We start from the raw sequence: 19,231 nt of genomic DNA, 5'->3' as shown, positions 1-19,231 counted from the left end.
TTTGCTGGTAAATATGGCTGGATTTATAACAGTCCACCTTGACTGAAGATGCCAGCCAGAGCTGCTGGCAAAATGTCAGGAAATCTGTTGTCTAGAGTCTAGATCATAGTTGCTAAACCCTGAAGTCCAACACAGCCTAACAGATACTGGCGCTGAAAGCTTACACTAGGACATCCCTGTTTTATTTCCACAAATCATGTGGGATAGGCTGGGCTGTGACTGAGCAACTAGTCCAAAGTCTATGAGATTCCATGATCGAATCTTGGTCTCCCCAGTAGTCCAACATACAATCACTCTGCTACAATGACACACTGCTGTTTATATAAACCAGCATCCATGGCTATATACCAAAAATCTTGAAAATTGAGAACTTACAATTACCAATACTTAAGTGTTTGTGCTATTTGCTTTTATTGATTTTTTCAAATTATAAAAGCTTTCCAAATTAATAGCTCCTCTTAGTAAACAGAATACTGATTTTCACATATTTACTGGGTGGCCTTGAAAATTAACTGTTGGGTCATTCTTCCAAAAAGGAAGAGAAGAGAAGGGATAAGAGACAGAACTTTGTACAGGAATGCTTTAACTTGCTATGCCTTTTTAAAAAATCTATTTGTCATCTCATATTAGAAAAGTGACTACTGCACTTTTTGTATATTGCGCATACAAAAAAAATGTGAAATGTAAATTGAAGTAATCTTAAGGATTTATAATTTAATGCTAATTAATCAACATCCAAGTAGAATTAACATTCTTCATAATGGAAAAACATTCAATTACATAATGTTATTAATATACATAATGGCTAAAATTAACACATCATTCAATACTCAAGCACAATGTTTATTTTATTTTCCTTGATAAAACAATATAACCTTGTCAGTAGGTAAATAATTAAGCAAAAATTAAGAAATTGAAATATGTTGTTTGAATTTGAGTAGCATATGGAAAATGAATCACAGGGGAAAAATTCAAAATATATCTTTTACTGTACAAAGAGTCTAAATACTGTAATGATGTACAAAGTGAAGAAATAATCCTTCACTCCTGATGCCAATGCAAGACATTAGCACCAGATTCTCTCTCAGATAGAACAAACAATAGAGATATTTGTAAAATATATACACAAAAGAGAAATAAAGGGAATCCCTTTACTGGCCCTTTCCAGAGAGCCTGCAAAACCAACAAACAAAAAAATGGCAAGCTTAACCAAAGGTAATGATTAAATATATTATTATCCAAATTGAAATATAATTATACATTAATTTATATACTAAGTTCATATGAATTATATGACTTAATGCAAATTACTGTGTACATACCGGTTATATTTTGAGTGCACATATACATATTGAATCACCACAGAAAACTTTTATTTCCTTAAACAGTTAAAGAAAAAATGTTACATTTGATTGGAACAAAAATGGTGCTTTATATTATGTATATGGAAGGATTAAATCAGAAACAAAGTGGAACACTTGTCTAATATGGACTGGAGAATGTATGTCAGATATAAATATTAGAATAATAATAGAAGGAAATGGCATCAAATGAATGAATTAGCATTGATATGTGGAAAAAGACTACATGATTGCAATCTCATATACAAGTGTGTTGTGGTATGAATCCTAAGTTTGCTTTTGAGTAGACATGCACAGGATTGAGTGACACCTGCTTTTGAAATACATGATTATGTGGAATCAATTATAGCTAGTCCTTCAATAGCTAACAATTTTATTGCAAGATAATCAGAACAGCTGAAATTGTACCTACTCTTGTGGAATGATACACAATTAAGTTCTTTTGTAATGGTGCAGTTAATTTAACTTTTAAACAAGGGGTACTGGGAAGAATGGCTCAAGGTTTTAGGTAAATTATTTCCTCAGTAAGTCTTAAAAATACCCTATAGAAAAGACATAATGATTATCTTTATTCATTACAAACATCCATTAATATTAAGGAACATTACCTATAAGTTGGTTAATACACCAACAGTTATTGCATCCTTATCATGTAAAAGGTTTTAAAGGGGCTTTTAAAAAATATATATGTTTTAGATTACAGTGTTAATATGTGCCTACATGTGATTGACTGGAAAATAAGATCGAACTGTTATATTATTTGCTAATATAAACACGGCACAGAGGTATCTAACTGTAAGTCCAAGTAAAACAAGGAACTTCTTATAGCACAGTCACAGGGCAAACAGTGATCCTTAAAGGCAAAGTCATAAGGTGAAAACAAACAGATGAAGAATATGTAGAACAATCTGCAAACATATGACTCACTAAACTCCTGGCAAATAGTACCTAATGAAATGTATTAATTTTGCCCTGCATTACAAACTTAAGACTTATAAGAATCAATCCTTCAATTTTTCATTCAGATAAGAAAATTGCTTTGAATTAAACTTTTCTTTCTTATCCCTGCCACAGCCATCAATACTGAAGTGATAAATTAATGAACTATAGTTATATTTCATTACAACATTAAAATTCACAAAGCCACAGAAATATGCAATTTACTGGTACATTCTGAATTAGTTTAATTGGAAATAATTAAAATCTTACTTGAGCAAATGATTTTGAAATAATTTTGAAAGGATTAATATCATGCAAAATTTCTTTTTAAAAAAAGCATCTAAATGTAAAATGTTACCAATGTATTTCACCAGCCTAAACATAGTGCTGGAAAAGTTATTTTCTCTGCTTAATATAAGTACTTTTTCTCCCTCTAAAATTAACGGTTTTCTTGTTCCCTTTTGGAAAATCAGGGGACAGTGCACATGTGTATATTGGTCTCTTTTCTGTCTTAAAAAAATGTAAAAGGTTTCAAGGTTTGCAAATAAAACTATGTAAAACAAAGTTCCAGGATTATTGCTATTACTTAATCATTATTTGGGTCTTTCAGGCGGGAGACTTTCAGTCAGGCACTTGAGTTGTTCTTCCCCAAGTTTGATTTTGTCCTCCAGCTCTCGCTGTTCTATTATGAGGGCTGATTTCATTTTGACAAAGTGCTCATAATCGGCAAGGCTTTCATCACTCAGATAGCTGGCCAGAATATCAAAGACAATGCGTTCTCTTCGATCAAGGTTTTCTTTCAGCTCCTTTGCATCTTCATGCTGTTGTGTGAGCAATTTCTGTTTTTCTACTAGAATCCGCTAAGGGAACAGAACAAGAAAATTGTTGTGATTAATACATTTAGCTTTATATTTCATTTCTATAATGAATATTCTCCTATCATTTTTTTAAAGAAAACACCTTAAGAAGACCTATATCAGGGATGTCACTCAAGGCCTGGGGGCTGGATCTAGCCCCCGGGGTGCTTAGCTCTGGCCCACGGGGCTGCCCTGGAAATAGCAAAAGACCGACCTGCGGTGCCTCTGCCAGTAAAAATGGAGCTTGAAAGGGCTGCGCACGGCCCTCCCGAGCTCCATTTTCGCTTGCAGAGGATTGCAGGAAGCCATTGCAGCTGAAAATGGAGCTTGGGAGCCTGTTTTCTCTGGCAGAGCTCTCAGACCGCTACAGACGGCCCCGACACAAGTGATGTCAAGCTGGCCACATCCATCCTGATCATGCCCACCCTGGCCCGAGGTCAAACACAACCCTGGTGCGGCCCTCAATGAAATCAAGTTTGACACCCCTGACCTACATGCTTCCCAAACAAATAGTAAAATGACAAAGCAGCTTTCTGAATTTTATTATTTGATAGAAAAAATTTAAAAATATATAATTAATGGCAGCACTCCTACGTCTCAAAAATGTTGATGAAAATTTGATTCACTGTCTGCTTTCTGAGTCTTTTTATTTTTAGAGTTCTAATTAAATTATGTCTTCAGGGACATTGTCTTGTGATGAGTTGTTCTGTTCTATTACCATCTTAGGACAACCACCCTAGAAATGATACAACTTCAGAGGCTGTGAGTATTCTTTTCCTGGCTCCTGTATGGTTTGGTCCAAAATATGTTGGAGAATGCAGTTTCTCTTAAGATCTTCATTTGGGGATGATCCACTTAATTTGGTCACAGTATAACTGGTTGATCAACAATTTTGCATATAAAGCAGTTCAATAAAAGAAAACAACTGTTTAAGTAACATTTTTCTAGCATAACAGCTTTTGAGCAAAGTTGATTTCTTATTTTTAACCAAGAAGACAGGAATCTATGTATACACTTGAGCTGGCAGAACAAAATAACATGGTGCAATTAGAGTTCCTCCTCCTATGACAATACAAGTGCCTTACCCTTTCTTCAGGAGAAGCATTTTCATCCAAGTTGTTTAATGCATTTTCTACTCTGGCAAGTCGACCAGAGAGTGATAGCAGGAGGTTAACCACTTTGTCTAGATCTCCAATAAACATCCGAAACTTGTCAAATTCATTGGGTTTGCAGACATCCTTTACCACTACCTCCACTTCATCTCCAAGAAGATTATTGGCTTGAATGTCTTCCAAGAGTGTCTCTCGAGCTTCTTTTAGCACTTTTAGTTTTCGACTAATGCTATCTATAAGCTCTTGCTGAAAGAGAGAGAGAGGAGCTAAATTTATGAAATATAATTAATTATTAGATGTATATGGCTATTCATCTCATGACTTCTTAAATGGTTTGATAATAAAACCACAAGATAATAGAATCTTGCCAAAATACTCTATATATTTTTGTTATTCAGAAAAATCAATGCAAGCAAAATACGTTTGTTTCAAATAGTTAGAGCAGCTGTTAATATTCTCTTACTGGAGTGTATAAAGGCATGCGGTGAGCAATTTCTCATTTGGATTAAGAAAAGACAAGGAATAAATAATAACTATCAGTTAAATAGGAAGGATTTTAATGGCAAAAACATAAAAATACAAGCTGGATTTTTCTTCTAGTGATTTGACCTTAGATCTCCAGTAAGGCTGGAAAAGTATGTTGTAGGAATGGGAAATATGGATATAATAAAAATAGGGTGGGAAAAGTAAATGATGGAATATCAGAAGTAATATTGATCTTATTGCGTTTGCATAAATGCGATAATTGTTTTCTCTAAAAAACAAAAGTGCCCTCAAATCAATGTAAATTATAACAGGGTTGAAAGAAGAGAACTGGGATGTCCAACTGAAGAAACAACTCCTTAAAGTAGCAGAACAAGTATGTTATCACTACATATTTAAAATGAATCAAGGATAGTTAAATGAATGTCCTTTGAAAAGAAAATTTCACAATAATAAAAATCTCAATGCCTTTGGCTCTTTTTAGGAAGTATCTCTTTTGTCTCCTACATTTTATTTTTTTTCATGTGCACACAGAAATTGAAAAAATGAAATAGTGTTTAGTGTGGTTGAAGTCCAGATAGTGCAAAAAAGATTTTCAGATATGGCCGGTTCATGTCTTAATTATTCCTGGACAAAGCTATATCATGAATATTAAAAGGAAACTGGCTTATTTGACTGGATAAAACAATGTGAATCAGTAGTTTTAGTTTCAGCATTGAGATATAGGTTTTAAACAGCCGATGTCATAACAGTTCTATGCTTGACAAACACAGGCACGGCTTACTAAACAGGGAAATTTTCCACAGGAAAATCCCACCTGGCTACATATTCCATTTGAATTACACAATCATGTGGGTGTGATATTTAAATCTGAGCCATGAGACACCATTTAATCAAAAGCAACTCCCACACAATTGCACTTCTGTCTATGGAGTATCTCAGACAATTATAGAAAATGTGCAAAATTGTACTTCCTCTTTATTGAAAGATAGGAAATATTAACAGATCAAACTTGAGAAGAATCACAACTTTTTTTAATCTGGGAAAGATAAATTTTATAAAAAACATTTTAAAGATAACTGTTTTTATTCAAATCTTTTCCTATTTATGTACATGTGAAGAGAACTAGGAGAAGTTTGTTTTTTGGATATGTATTTAAATTTTTTTAAAAAAACTTTTGGGATGTGTGTTTTTTTAATGTTGTACGCCGCCCTGAGTCCTTTTGGAGAAGGGTGGCATATAAATCCAAACAAACAAACAAACAAACAAACAAGTTATATAAGGAGCAGATATTATCTAGGTGGATATGGAAATGTCTGCAAATAAAAAACCCAAGATTCTAATGCTTAGTTGGATATATTTTGTACAATTGTGTTACACATTATAGTCCGACAGGGTTATTCATTATTACAGTATATTTTGATTATACTGCTAAGAGTATTGTGAATGACTTTATCTTGATTACATAGAAAGAAAATTTCCTTTGCTCTTGCCACTGTCAATTTATTGTTGCCTAATTTAGTTCAATAATCAAATGTTAATGAATATGGATCTAAAGTATATTTATCAAAATCCTTACGAAGATAAATCTTGGAGTGCCAATCTAAGTTGTGGGAAGTCCATCACTGGAAGTTTTTAAGAAGATATTGGATCTCCGTTTGTTTGGAATGGTATTGGTACAGGATCTCCTGCTTGAGCAGGAGGTTGGACTAGAAGACATCTAAGGTCACTTTCAACTGTTATTCTGTTATCTGTTAAGTCATCCTTCAGAAATCCTGAAATTCTCACTTCTTAACTTTGGCTTTAAATATTTTTATTTTGTTACAAGTATTTGTCCTGCCTTTAAAGCTACGTATAATACAGGGATGGGTTGCTGCCAGCGTTACTGCTGATTCGCAACCCACATGCCAGATGTGCGCTGTTCAATGTAAATTGTTCTTTGCGCATACGCAGAACAATTTACAGTGAACTGTGCATGCACAGTCACTAAAATACAAAATGGTGGCGGCCAAGCGGCAGCAAGAGAAACGGTTTGGGGGTGTGGCAGGCCTGGGTCGCTGCCAGTTCTGCAACCCAGGCCTAAATTCAACTATCGGTTCGGTTGAACCGGGCCATACCGGCAGCAACCCACTTCTGATATAATATCTCTTTTGAAGTGGGTTATATATTACTTTATTTGTAAACTGTCCAAAATCACTTCGATAAGGAGGATGGTATAAAAATTTGATGAATTAAATAAATAAAAATCTTAACCTAATGGTAAATATAATGATAAAACATCTGTAAACAATCCTATTCGGAGCCAAGATAAAAATCAACAATAATTTAAAGAATTTTCATTTAGAAATTGTCATTAACTTCAAATTATGTAAAAATTGAAATGATTAATATGGTTCTCAAACAGGAGGACTGAATTTTCTTTTAGAAGTTCTGAAATGATATGCTTAGAGTTAAGGTCACCAAGAAGGTTCTTTTTTTATGTCCATCAACCATTTGAACTCAACAGTAGTCCTTGAGCAAAACATCAGAATTTGATCTAAATAATTGTGCTGATTCAGTTGGGTGAAAGTACCTCACAAATAACTGATATTCTGAACAGGTTCACTAGGAAATAAATGCTGTTAAACTGAATGGTATTTTTTCTCTGCTATGTTTATATACGATTTAATTCTAAAAGTTAATGTAATTCAGTGATGCACAATTACTTTTTTATTTGTTGAAAAAGTATCCTCTTTTCCCATAGTATATTATTCTGTATTCTGAAGAGGCATTAATGCTATCACTTTGCTTTTTTGTTCATTTCAATAGGAGCTTCTCTCTTTTACTTTGTGAATACTGGATACTAGGCACTGTTGCCACCTCATAATTTTTGGTGTGATCACATTTATTTTCAACTGAACAGGCAATGAGACAGAACTACTAGATAGCTCAAAACTATGGCTTCCAATAATAAGTAATACTGATAACAACATCTCATGACAAACTTACCTTCTTCTCAGACAAATTGAGGTCTAACTCATTTTCAGAATCCTCCTCACTTTGCTGCTGCTGTTGTTGCTGCTGCAAATCCTTCATCTTGATCAGAAGTTCTGCCTTGGGTGCAGAGGTGCTATAGTAAGTGGAATTAGTTGTTAAGGGAATGGCCAAAGACAGAGTCAGCTCCTCTTTCCTAAGCAAAGATTAAAAAAAAATACTAGTTTTCAACAGACTTCTTGACATGTTTATGCACTGAAAGCAAGATAATAATTACTTTGAAATACTATTTGCAGTGCATAGATTGTAGGGTTAAGAGAAAGATACCCACAGAAACAATGCATAAAATAACCATATTATTTTATCACTCTAAGAACCAAGCTAGAGAGACAGGAAATTAAAGGAATGTCTCAAAATTATGGTTTAAAATGCTGATTTCTATTTTGCTTCTAATTGATGTTCTCTGACCATATTTAGATTTCTATGCCCTACCCTTGATTACATGGGCAATGGAAGAAAGGTAATATTTAAATCTGTTTCTGGCTTTCATTAGCCTTAATTATCTAATCTCATAAGCACACATTTAGTAAATATATAGTTTCTTCGGTTTCATTATCTGCAGTTCTAATGCTGAAAAGAACCTATTGCTAAAAATACCTTTCGTTTAACACCAGAAAAGTTAAGATTGAAATCAGTTCACTGATAGCAAATATATTGTGTATAAAGAATCAATTCTTTTGGAACATAATTCGATTAAAGGAGATTTATTTTTCCTTGAAATAAACAGTAAAGAACCAATGATGTCTGCAGTGGGTCAAAAGTGGCAAGATAAGTGTTCATAGTATCCAACCCAAGCCCTACTTCTTTTAGAGATCAATGCACACATAATCACATACATGCATACATAGAGTACAAAGAGACAAACCATGGACTATAATACTGAAACCCGTATGTTGCATAATGGGTGCCAATGGGAGACTAAGAGAGACTCAATAGAGACTCAATCTGAGAAAAGCCTTCACAAAATTTTCTATCATGAGTGGGAGGGAGTACCTCAGCGAGACAGATGGAAAAAATGCGGGCTCCGAAGAGCCTCACATGAATTCTGTCTGACAAACCAATGCCAGGGACCCTGTGGGGGGAGTGAAAAGGGAGCTGCATCTCATCAGACCTAGAGGAGGGTAACAGGTTCCTCGTAGGTCAGAGCTTAGTTCTTTGAATCGGCATTGGGGGAGGTAGCATGGTAACATGGCTACCATTAAGCTGAGGGCTGCTGGCCAAAGCATCTAAGCAGGAGCGGTGTATGAAGGAATGTGAAACCTGATAAGATGATTTAATTAACAAACTGACATAAATCAGAATTTGGAAAAGGCAAAGAACCTTGTGAGTATAAATAATATTGATGGATAGATTGTGATTTTGGCAGAAAGAAAAGAAGGGGGGGAAAATGGCGGTTAAAAATAAGCCCAAAAAGAACGGCTTGTTTGGTGACAGAAATGAGGAATACAGAGAATTGACTATCCTACTGAAACACAAACTTTGAATTTGGATTTGAAAAGATTGTGCCTTTAAAAGAGATTAATTGACAATGGAGAGCTCTATAAAGAAATAGAAGACAAAAGTTAAAACATACCAAGGAGGCTTGCTTTGTTCGAGTTTTGTCCTAATTAATATATCTTAAACAACTATTTTCTCCCTTATAATCTAATCTTGTCTGAGCGATGAATGGAATGTTAAGTTTGGAAAGAAACTTTGGAAAGAAGTTTGGAAAGAAGATTTAATTAACCAACGGACATAAATCAAAATTTTGAAAAAGCAGGAGGGAGAGGAGAAATGAAAATTAAAAGCATACCAAGGAGATTTGCTTTGTCCAAGCCTATCCGAGTTTGTTCTAATTAATACATATTTCAAGCAACTCTAATTAATGAGAGGTGGAATGTAACAAGGAAAAAAATAAAGAAAAAACATTAGCCTGGATTTAAAACTGCATTTAAAAATATCAAGCTGTATTGCTGGAAACTAGTGGCGAATCATTTGCTGGAGGAAAGAACAAAGAACAAAAATGAAGTGATTAAGATGTCTCCCCCTTCTCTTCCTCTCTATTTTAGCTGAACTGAAATATATAGCTGGAACAGAGTCTCTCTGTTTTAACTGAACTAGAATATAAGTTGGACTGGAATTGTGAAATTATAATCAACAGTATAACTAACTGTAACTTTGGGACTGGACATTATGGAAAGGTTGGAATTTGAAGAGTTGCGTGAAATTATAAAAAATATACATAAATCATTAAAATTAAGTTTAAACAGAATTTTGAAGCCAGAATCTGATAAGCAGGAAATGAAAGAGGAAGATGGGGAGGGTAATGAAATTATAGAAATGGTGGAAAATAATAAGCAAATAAAAGATTTCATTGGGCTTGACAGTGACAGGGAAAATTGAAAAGGGGAGGTGTCCCAATAAAGGGAAATAAAAAGCACAAAAAAGATTTTACTGACTCTGACAGTGGTACAAGAAAAATTGCAGAAGGGGATATGTCCTAACAAAGGGAAATAAAAAGAAGATAAAAGATTCCACTGGGCTTGACAGTGGCTTGGGGAAAATTGAAAAGGGTAGACATATCTCAACAAAGAAAAGGGAGACGACAGGAATACAGAATTGGGACAAAAGACTTGTTAGGGAAAAAATCTGATATTTAGAAATTGTTATGGGGAGAATATAAAGTTAGGCATGTGGTTTACATCTTTACATGATAATTAAACTGAGTTGCTAACTGATTGAACAGGATAATGGAAAGATAATTAAATAAAAGATAAAATATATGAAATATTCTTTTACACAATAAATTAAACTGAATTATTAATTTATTGAATATGATAATGGAAAGACAATTAAATATAGGTTCAAATACATGAAATATGAATTAATATAGATTTTTTAAGAAGATGAACAAAGTGAAGTGTGTATTGCTTGTTATTTTATGTAGTAGATCAATGGAATTCTAATGAACACTGAGCAGCACAGATTGTTATTTAAAGACAATCAAATATAAGCTAAGTTAAGATATGGAAAAATAGAGGGAAAACATGAAATATACTTAGAATGAGATTATAAAGGCAGATTAAAATTTGGGGCAGGTAATGATATATAACTATACAATATTATGATGAGAATAACTGGGAATTGTAATCAAGTCCACATTCCGGAATAAAATAAGTTGGGGGGGGGGGGAGTCTAAAAATATAATTGCTATATATGTATACTTTTTTCTTCTTCATTGCTTGAAAAAAGATGTTAAAATTAAAGAGGTTTATTGATATGAAATTATAAAAACCATCTGTCAGCGTTCCAAATATCATGCAGAATTAAATCAGAGTCCAAGGCAGAGCTATCCTTAACGTTCCAATTTAATAAGACAGACATGTTGGCACATCTGTGGAAATCCCAATTCTAAAGCTTCCTGGGATTCCACCCAGTTGAAAGTTCATGATCTTATCTCCCACCCATAAATCCAGAACATGGTCCAATCTTCTTCGGCCATGCTGGCATCTCCACCCATCCAGTTCGGTCAGATGCCAAGGTGCGGAGACAAAAGATGACCTTGGGCTTCTAGAAAAGAATAACAACAACACATTCCACCATTCTACTCCTTTCTATTCCCCCCTCCAAATTACTACACTAATGAAACATCACAGTGAAATAATAGAGAGTGTGGCAGGCCAAAGATCCTAAAAGGAACATAACTACAGGCCTGATACCATCAACTTAAAATGAAGCTTGCTCAGAGGATAAGAGGGAGAGTGTGGAAGAGAGGGGAGAGGTAAGGGAAGAAGACAGGGTAAGGAGAGAGGGTGGGGGGAGAGGGGGAGAGAAAGAAGGAGTGGAAAGGGGAGAGATGAGAAGAAGAGAGGAAGGGGAAGTAGAGAAGAGAAGAATGACAGAGGGTAGAAAGGAGGTAGGGAGGAGGAGGAGAGGGGGGGAAAAAGTGATGGACAGGGTAATATGGTGTATGGAGAGCAGAGGAACCAATAATTGTTTTTTGGGAGTTGATGGTAAGACGAATTGTTATTAATATTTAATAATATAAAATAATGTTGGTATAGAGTATACATGTGGTTATGTGTTATGAAAATGAAAAAAAAACTTTAATTAAAAAAATTCTATCACATATCACTGCAAAAAAGTAATCAACATTGTTTCATCCCTCAACTGGCTACACTTAATAGACACTCTATTAAGAGGAACAAAATTTGAATACCTAAGATATAAACAGCTCTTTGTCTCTCTTTTTGGCATGAAGCAACATGAACCAAACAATCACTTGCTTGGAAATAAGATTCCAGAGTTACGTGTGTGTGTGTGTGTGTGTATTTATGTTTGTGAAAATATTATATTTTCATTTTCTATCTCTCATAAATTTTCAGTTAGATGTTTGCAATTTTTTATGATTCTCCTCCAAAAATCTACAGAAATATCCAAATTAATTTTTTCCCCAAAGCTCAATAGTATATGTAAAATATTTTATATACTTTATGATTTTTATTAAGTTTTACAAACTCTTACTGGAAGATTTAAGAATTCCTCTGCTATTGTATGAGAAAACAATGTTGTCATAGGACTAAGTGACTTTTCCTTATGGTGAATCAGACTATAATTTATCAGAATATTTACTAGGATGTATTGTTTTTTATTTTATTTATTGCAATTAGCCCAGCTTTTTCTTCTGACAACTCAAGATTACATATATGCAAGTTCTATCTCATTCTCCCTGCAACAGATTTGAAAAGTAAGTTGGTCTAAAATAGTGACTCGCCCAAAGCCATTCACTGATCTGACTCAGCATCTGTCATATCCAACACTCACCCACACACCGTATTAGTGCTAATCCAATTTACCCACTCTTAATTTGAATTTGTAAGATCTACTGGGATTGCTCAGAAATGTAGATATCAGTGTTGGTGGTGACTTGTAATTACAGTACAAAATTACTGTAGAGCTCCCTGTTCTGTACAGTAACTCTTACTTGCTATGAAAGATAACATTTATAATAAAACACTAGGAAGCAATGAAAACAATTCTTATCCAGGAAGGCACAGTGAATCTGTCAACAACAAGCATATATAATAGTGAAATGAAACCTCCACAATCATTAAGTATTTATACGTTTTTGATAAACCACTAGGAGAAATAGGGATTCATCTCTAGTCTGTCAACTTAACACAAGTATTTGGTCCCTGAAAATAGAACGTTGGGTATTTTAGCCTTTTCAAAGCTGTTTTTCCCCCCGAGTTAGAATCTAAATCCCAACCAGAACCGGGTGTGAATTGGAAGAAAGTTACAGTAGTTATGTTTGCTATGTTTGTCTTGATTATATAACTTATATTTTAATAGAATAAAAATTAAAATAGTGTGTGCGCACATTTAAGTTTTTAAAAAAGATAAAAGCATTAATTTGTGTTGGAACAATATGTACTCACTTTTCCTCTTCAGTTTTGGGTGCTGAAACCTTTAAAAGAAATTTTCTGCGATGTTGTGCTTCTTCTAAGAGATGTTCATCTTTGGGAAAGATTCCCTCCATTAAATCCATTGTGGTTTTTATTTTCACATTTGGGTCTAAAATTTCTGCTAATGATTTATCCTTATCCACTATTTCTCTAGCTAATTCTTCTGATTTCCAGTCCTCAATTGTCTTTTCTTTAGCTCTCACGTAGTTAACTGCATGGGTGGATATGTCATTCTCCTTTATGTTCCTCCCAAAGCTTTCAGTAGATTGCGAAGTAGAAAGGTTTGATTTGTTCTCAAGCTCAGTTTCCACACCTTGTCTTGTATAAGCACAAAAACGTGAATAGGACTGTTCAAAAGTGCCAAGTGTCTTGATTTGGTCTTTTTCTAAGCCGCTTGGTAAAGTAGGAGGGTCTATTGTGGTCCCAAGATTCTGCCTGCTTGCCTTCTCTGAATGGCTCTCAGAATGTACAATCTTGATTGGAACCATTTTTACGGTTGTATTGTTATCTATCACTCTTTCAATTCTTTAGAAAAAATGGTAAAATAGCACATTACATATATTATATAAACTGATATGAATATAGATTAATAATAGCCTCTTTATGAATTTAGGAATGAGTAACTTATCACATTTTATCTTTCACATTCCCATGTATATTTTAAATATCTTTATTTAACTGAGCACTACCTATTGTTACTAAAGTTATAAAATGTACAAAGAACCGCACTTGACTGAAATTTCAAAGATATCTAACATGTTTTCTACTTTTAAAAAGATGAACAAAAAAATAAATCTAAATGTACTGACTGATCCCACATATATTGATATGAAGAAACATCTACTTTGTTCAATGACAATTCTTTCCAATAATGTGCAAATTACTATTGTAATCTAAACAAGATTCTCATTGTTTATAATAAACAAAGTTTTCTAAAATGTAAGCTATGTTCATTATATATAAGTGAACAATTGAATAGCAATGTATAAATCAGCATGAAACTTGAATTTGTATATGAGACATAACATCTGGTAAATCTGTAGCTGAGACTAATAAAGATTACTTCACTTAAGGCATTTATTACTTAGAGCCCATAATTGGGAATAGAATTTCCATCACTAAGTGATGCAGTCATAAAGAATGGCATCATGTGATTCCTTTGCTTAGCAAAGGCAATTTAGGTAGCCCCCATTGCGGTTGTTAAGCAAGGATCAGGTCATTAAGAAAGAGCACACATGATTGTGATTTGTGAATTCTTGACAGCTTCCACAAGTAAAGTTAATGAGGAAGCTGGCAAGAAGTTGCATGTTTTTAGCATCTTGCAAATAGGCCAAGAGATGGGTAAGTGGAAAGGCAAGGAGTGGCTGCCAAGGTGCACCAATAACGTGGCCAGATGGAGAGATGGTTGTTATGAGTGCAGGAGGACATCCAGTTAATGAGCATGGCTGGGCAAGGAGGAGCGATTGCTGCAGGAGGAGGGGACGGGAGCAACTTGCCATCTTCCTTGCTACCCTTCCCATTGCCTTACTTGTGGTAAGCCCATCAGAAAGGTTGCAAATGGTGATAATGTGACCACAGGATACTACAACCCTTGTAAATGCAAGACAATTGCCCAGTGCGCAGATTGTGATTGCATAACTACTGGGGCAACTGGAGTGAATGTATTGGGGATTTGACTTGGGTCTTCCCAGATATATCTATTTTCTTTCTTTGCTTTACAAAATATGAATAATATGTCCCATTTGTGTTATTCACAAATTAAAATTCAGTGTACAAGATTTTGAAGGGCAGCAAAGCAGGAGCTCTATACTTTTATATAAAATCCTGCTAACTTGTACCAGTGAAAAGCTAATTTTCTTGGCAGTTGTTTTACTTATTTCTGATGTTAAATATCCTTTATTATTGGCTATAATGGGAAAGAAATTGTTGTATTATATGCTGTATTTTATGGTGATCTGCCTATGAAGGGAGCAGAAATGTTTAGAAACTGTCTAAGGCTGTCTTTGTTTTATTTTAGGAAGTCCTGTTCTGCTGGCAATAAAACTAAGTCCAAAGAACTGTCATTGTAATATATGGTTCCCTGGAGCCACCCTCATCTTCTATCCTAGAAATACAATTGTTCACTTAGAGAAGGTAGATTAACATTGTTTTGCTAACTATTCTGGCAACATTGATAGCAGTTTTCAACCATTCATAAAAATAACTTTCAGATTTCCATAGTGAGAAAGGTATGAACCTCTGGTTTGGAAACATCCAAATATGTTTGTAATAGTATATATAAGACTGGATACATGCATTCTGTTTTCTTTGGATTTTATTAACATGGCCATGTGTATAACTCACAAAATAGTCCTTGGAAAATAAGTTTTAGGATAAAAAGGGAACATGCAATCACAGCAAATGTTCATATATTGTGCTTTCTATTCTTTAATTAGTCTTAGAGTCCTTGGATGATTATCCTTATTTTCAAGAGCTGTTAATGAGATTCACTTGGAAATTAAGCATGTTGCACTGAACTCAGTTTAAAAGCTGAAATAAATTGTGTATAATTTCTGTTGAGATAAAAGAACGTGGTTCTAAAACTCTCTAGGAAGTTTAACATTAAATTGCTAAAACCATGTAGTGACTGTTCCTGGGAATCTTAATATTAAATTGGTGAACAAATTCAACAATAAAATATGTAACAAAGGTTTAACAGTTTGTTTAAGGTGGCTTACCTTGTGGAATTTTCATCCTGAGCAGCCACAGGTGGCTTATCAGTCAGCTTTGGTGGAGCAAACTGTGGTGAAGGGGATCTTGATGCTTCCATTCTAGATTTTAGATGGTAACGATAAGATGAAGGAAGGGGAGGTTCAGATTTGAGATGTCTTTTTTCTTCTAAATGCTGAAAAACATTTTCTGTGAGTGCTAACTGCCCAGTCTCTGGCAGCTCTGCATTTATAAATTTTCCAGAAATGTTTGTGGGAACCTGAGAAGGTGATGAGCTGCCTACAGCTATATTGGTAGCAGCAGGGGAAGACTGATCTGATCTGTTGGGCACTGTCAGTAAAGATTCTGAAACAAGTGAAGCTGAAAAACTATCCTCTCGTCTGTGTTTCTTATCTCGTTTGGCTGCAGGTGGCCTCTGAGGAAAAGAGCCATGTTTCTTATTCAGCAGTATAGAATTGCCCTGTTGATTTTCTTCTGCTTTGATATGTGTTAAACAGTGCTGATTCTTATCTGATATTTGTAGTCCAGAAATCACAAGAGGCAAAGCACCATAATCTTTGCTTTTCTCGTTTACATTTTCCTGTGAATATCTGTAATCACTGGGCAATGTCCCAGATCTACCTCGGCTTTGCTGTAATGCAACTGTGGCAGGTCCTGCATGAATGGACCTTCCAGATACTTTCCACTTGTTTCCTGAACTGTAGTCCTCCTGAGCTGTGAGTTCTCTCAGACAGTCTTCTGAATACTCTTTATCAGATGATCTGGAGAAAAAGGAGGGAGGGGAGAATTATTTGAGCATCAGTAATACATTTAATACATTTGTATTATTCAATTATGTTGAAGCTTACAGTATTCCATAATAAAGCAAATGTTTTTGTAATAAAACTGGCTTTCAAAAAACTGTTGTCAAAAATTAAGATTATGTAGAGTTACATTTTGTGACATGATATTTTAGTTACTTCACACACACACACAGAATTGGTATTTCCTTTTCATGTGAACTAAATGAAGCCACTTGAACAAAATTAGGCACAGCGTATTTTATCTGATTACATAGTTTCTAGATCTATATTCAAACAAAATATTCATTTTTCCTCCTCCTTTAAAACCCTGCAATAAACTGTATTAAAAATCAGTTAAAAATTTAAATTAGAAAAAAAATTCTGATATAAATATAATACAAGGAAGAGAATGTAGGAGAGAGGGAATGAAAATATTTTACAAAATATTGGGGCTGTGTAGAAACAAATTCCCACCCACTCACAGTCAAAAGTGAACAATGCTTGCAAAGGTATGTTGACTAACAGAGGGACTTTCCTTCTTTTAAAATCCCTAACACAACGGGAATACCATTTTATAAAGCAATTTTAAGCATCCAATTTGCAAGGGGCAGCCTATTAGAAGTGGGTATCTATATTCCTATATTAGCATAAAAAGTATCTACATATCAGGAATTGTTAATTAGTCTCATTTGGCCAGTTCCTGGCATCTGCAGAGTTAGTAATTTTTGAACATATTTGCAACCATAAGCTATCATCTCTTACATCTGAAATTCTTAGGATACTCAGTGTAGAATTAATATCATATTATACAATTTTGACAATCTGATTATTCAATAATGAAAAAAATCCTTATGTGCAGACATTATAAACCAAGATAGGTTTATATTTCAAGCATTCTTCCATATAAAGTTTCCCTCAATATATAGATGACAGTACTAGAAATTATAAAAGATAAAGGGTCCGTTTTTATAATTTCCCTACGTACACAGTAAAATAAATAGCAAAAAAGAAATACATGAAATAATGAATGTGAGATATAAGTAATTGTTAAATAATTTGTTTGGAATTTAAATGGTTTCCTATAAATAATTCATGAAGTATTTCATATAACTAATAGAAGAGTTTCACTTCTTTCTTTTAAAACTATTATTTTGTACATAAGTTTGGAAAGGATATAAACATTATTACTTACTTAAAAAATAATAGTGATGCCAGTTAAAAGCATTTAGAGGATTATATCTGAGATACTGAAATATGCATGAGTTTTACTTAATTGAAAGCAGCTTTTTGTGCTGCTTTGTTCCTCCCTTTAAACTGAACCAGCCAGGTCCTTCTTTTACATTCAAATGAGGTAAAATGGTTAATTTTTTCCAAAATAAAGTATAATAAGGATAATGTTGCCTTAGTTGCTTTCATGAAGACACAATTCCGATTGTGGAACTATACCATATTTTTCGGAGTATAAGACGCGCCAAGGTTTTGAAGAGACAAATTTAAAAAAAGTAGGTAGGTAGATAGAGGGATAGAGAGGGAGAGAGAGAGAAATACAGTAGGTAGGTGGGGGGGAGAGAATAGGTAGGTAGGTAGATAAAGGGAGAGAGAGAGAGAGAGAGAAATACAGTAGGTAGGGAGGGAGAGAGTGTGTGTGTAGGTAGGTAGGTAGAGGGATACGGAGAGAGAAATAGAGAGAGGGAGAGAAATATAGTAGATAAGCAGGGAGAGAGAGAGAGAGAAGGAGCAGGTAGGTACATAGGTAGATAGAGGGGAGAGAGAGAGAGAGAGAGAGAGAGAGAGAGAGAGAGAGAGAGAGAGAGAGAGAGAGAGAAATACAGTAGATAGGTAGGTAGGGAGAGACAGAGAGTAGGTAGGTAGATAGCGAGAGAGAGAGAGAAATACAGTAGGTAGGTAGGTAGTTAGAGAGAGAGAGTAGGTAGATAGGTAGATGTTTCCAGGTGTATTTATCCATGTGCTGGAGAAGGAAATAGCTGACAATCTGCAGCACCTAAGACTTTGTTTCTGCTAGCACAGCACTTGATCAATGTAATTCTCATCAATCAGTTAAAGAGCTTTCCAAAAAGGAGGAAAAAAGTTTTTGCACTATGCAAACCTCCCAAAAATGGCCGTTTTTCTTCAAAAAAAGAGAGGCCTTGGGGGGGGGGAGGCTTGCAGAGTGTTCCTGAGGGGTGGGGGCAAAAACGAGCAAAAAACAGCCTGTTTTTAATCAAAAAAATTGCATGCATAGCCTTATGGAGGCTTATAGAGTGCTGCTGGGGGCGGGGGGGGGCAAAAATGGTCCATTTTTTGCTCATTTCAGCCCTCCCCAGCCCCCAGGAGTTCTCTGAAAGCCTCCATAAGGGTATGCACGGCCATTTTGGTGAAGGGGGCAGGGCTTCGGGAGGCAAAAAATGCTGTATTCGGTGTATAAGACACATCCAGATTATCAGCCTCTTTTTTGAGAAAAAAAGGTGCATCTTATACTCCGAAAAATACGGTAGTTAAATTTGAATTCCT

At 34.7% G+C, this 19,231-nt stretch overlaps 1 protein-coding gene across 1 annotated transcript in view; it reads right to left on the bottom strand.

The window, feature by feature from the left end:
- Nucleotides 1-280: 280 nt before the first annotated feature.
- The window catches only part of SHROOM2 (shroom family member 2), a 125,745-nt gene continuing 106,794 nt past the window's right edge, over nucleotides 281-19,231 (bottom strand). Inside the window, exons 6-10 of the mRNA XM_081946807.1 lie at nucleotides 15,947-16,699; nucleotides 13,203-13,754; nucleotides 7,741-7,921; nucleotides 4,243-4,515; nucleotides 281-3,160 (exon numbers count right to left, since the gene is read on the bottom strand). Coding sequence (XP_081802933.1) covers nucleotides 2,894-3,160; nucleotides 4,243-4,515; nucleotides 7,741-7,921; nucleotides 13,203-13,754; nucleotides 15,947-16,699 — 2,026 coding nt within the window. The 3' untranslated portion in view covers nucleotides 281-2,893. The remainder of the gene's footprint in view (nucleotides 3,161-4,242; nucleotides 4,516-7,740; nucleotides 7,922-13,202; nucleotides 13,755-15,946; nucleotides 16,700-19,231) is intronic.

The sequence above is a fragment of the Natrix helvetica genome (genome assembly GCF_964273705.1).
Source record: "Natrix helvetica genome assembly, chromosome: 3".
Lineage (NCBI taxonomy): Eukaryota > Metazoa > Chordata > Lepidosauria > Squamata > Natricidae > Natrix > Natrix helvetica.
Note: the sequence above shows the minus strand (reverse complement) of the source record. Positions and strands in the feature narration are given on the sequence as shown.